Source organism: Mandrillus leucophaeus, unplaced genomic scaffold (assembly GCF_000951045.1).
Source record: "Mandrillus leucophaeus isolate KB7577 unplaced genomic scaffold, Mleu.le_1.0 Scaffold244, whole genome shotgun sequence".
In the NCBI taxonomy this organism is placed as follows: domain Eukaryota; kingdom Metazoa; phylum Chordata; class Mammalia; order Primates; family Cercopithecidae; genus Mandrillus; species Mandrillus leucophaeus.
In genome coordinates, this window is record NW_012102521.1 from 1,934,467 (window position 1) to 1,936,826 (window position 2,360).

Below are 2,360 nucleotides of genomic sequence, written 5' to 3' on the forward strand. Positions count from 1 at the left end.
CGGGGCGGTACGTCCTGGGTGCCTCCCGCGCGACCCCGTGGGCCTGGGCCCTTTCTCCTGGAACCCCCACACCCGCTGCCCCGGGAACACGTGGCCAGGAACAGTGACCCCCAGCTCCCACTCTGGGCTCCGCCGAGCTGGGCTGGGCCGGGTTTGGACTCTGTTGGGATTCAATCCAAGCGGGGGCGACCTTGGCCTCTGCCTCCTGCTTGTCCCAACGCATTCCCTTGGCGCCAGTTCCCCCAGGAGTTTCACACGGGGGTAGGGTGGGGGCGGGTGTGACACGCGAGTCCCCGCGAACCTGAGAGGGACCTTGTGCTCAAGAAGCCCAGGTGGCCAGGACCCCTGCCCCCTCAAGGTCAGAACAGCCCTGGACGGGATGCAGGTGGTGGCGGAAGGAGGGGTGTCTCACAGGGCGGCCCTCGGTCGGTAGCCCCTCCCCAAGGCGCGCTCTCGGTCTGAGCTTACTCACTCCCTGGGCCTGGATGCGCCCTTTCTACCCCCTTCCTCCTGGCTGATTCCCTGCCCAGCTTTCTCCAGGGTGGTAAGGTCCCTGCCCACCTATCCACCAGTTGCTGCACTAGGAGATAGACTTAGTGAAGCAGAGAGGAGGGCCGGGACCAACAGGGCCCCTGCCATGGTCGCCCCATACCCAGAATGCAGCCAGGCTGCTGGGAAGGCCGCCACTGGGCTTCCCGGCTCACAGGCTGGAGGGGTTGAGGGGAGGTTGTATTTTGCTGTTCCCAGAGGGGAATGACCGGATTTGGCCTGGAGTGCTTCTGGCGTGGCTGGGAGCCGAGGGGCTTCCGGCTTCCTCGCCTGGAGCCCGCTCAGCCCTCAGTCTCTGTCCCAGTGAGGGCTGTCTCTGCAAGGCTTAGGGTGGGAGACTGACCCCAGGGCCCTCCTGCAGTCCAGCTCCCCATGACTTTGCCCCAGGCCAGGCCAGGCCAGCCTGGGGCTCTCCAGGGTCTTGGCCAATAGTCCTGTGGACAGCCGGGAAAGGCCTTCTGCCTGCCGGGCCGGATGAGGCTCTCAGCGGAAAACAAAGGCGCTTCAGACCCAGCTGGCTTCTGTCCTGCCTGGGAGGCACTGTGAGGGCGAGGGTCCAGAATCCTGCCCACCCTCACACCAGGCTACCCCCGCAACTTATACCTGAGTAGAACCCAGGCTGGGATGTCAGAGCACGTTGAGGATGCCGCCCCAGAGCCCATGCAGCCAGGGTGGGCAGCTGGTTTTCTTCTGAGCCATTAGACCCAATCGATTCTCTGTTCCCAACTCGGACCCGTAATGTGTGGCCATCGACCCACCCAGTGGGTCTGAGGGCCAGTTCCCTGCCCCCACTTGGCCCACGTCCCAGAGCTGGCCAGAGCGGAGTGCTGGCAGCCCTGGGCTGCAGCTGCCACGGCTGATAGCCATCGAGACTTCCTTGCTGCTGCTGGGACATGCCTGCCCACTGTGCAGCCAGCCCCTACCTGCCCTGGTGTGTCCCAGCTTCCTGAGTGAAGTGGTTCTGGGCAGAGGGCTTTAAGCTGGTGCAGCCTTGTGGTTGGGCTGGTGTCCTGGAGGCTGGCCCTGGCTGTGCCCAGAGGGTTGTGCCAGGGCCATGGAGAGCCAGCATTCATGGCCTTCTACCTAGTAGGCCAGCTGGGGGATCCCATCTCACTGCCAGGAGCAGCACCCATGGACCTCTCAGAGTGGGCTTCACCCTAGCCAGGTGCCCGCCCCGATATCTGCCAGACAAAGGGCGCTGGGCCGCTTGCTGAGAAGGGGGGCCGGGAGAGCCACTGGTCCTTGGCCGCCTGAGGGGCTTGGCCAGATTCTGCCAGTCAGGGTGGGCCCAGCCTGCATGCTCCCTTCCCCCAGGGCCTGCAGCTTGTCCCCTTCCCTTCAGAATTCCGGCTCTGCTGGGCCCTTCCTGACCCTCCCCACCTCTTCCTGCCTGGCTCCCTGGGGAGGCCCCTGCTTCCCTCCACTGGGAAGCGGCCCAGTAGCCCTAGTGCGGGGGTGGGAGGCAGTGGCGGAGGGTCCCTGACCCTCAGCAGCTGGCCTCAGGTCTTCCATGCCAGTGGCAGCCAGGGGCATTAGGGTGGGGGAAGAGCTCAGGTTTAGGACGAGGAATCCACAGACAGATGTGGGTCCCGCCTGGAGGCCCCACGGGGACGGGGCCTGGCCTTCCCACGAGGGAGCTGGAGGCTCTGGGGCCGCACCTTTGACTCAGCAGCGGGGCACTGCCAGCCCCATCAGGGCCCAATTGGTGGGGATCAGGGGCATGTCAGTGCAAGGCAGGTGTGAGAGGGAGAGCACATGTGTGGAGGAAGCAGGTGCACTGGAGAGGCAGGTGTGTGAGTGTAAGAGAAGTG

At 65.1% G+C, this 2,360-nt stretch overlaps 1 protein-coding gene across 3 annotated transcripts in view; it reads left to right on the forward strand.

Annotated features, from left to right (window-relative positions):
• Positions 1-50: 50 nt before the first annotated feature.
• Positions 51-2,360, forward strand: part of CRIP2 (cysteine-rich protein 2) — a 5,288-nt gene continuing 2,978 nt past the window's right edge. For 2 of the 3 annotated variants that reach the window (XM_011982908.1, XM_011982909.1), the window contains exon 1: positions 1,985-2,338. In XM_011982908.1, coding sequence (XP_011838298.1) covers positions 2,305-2,338 — 34 coding nt within the window. In that variant the 5' untranslated portion in view covers positions 1,985-2,304. Of the gene's footprint in view, positions 152-936; positions 1,221-1,984; positions 2,339-2,360 lie in introns of those variants that run through there. The other variant, XM_011982910.1, reaches the window with a different exon arrangement.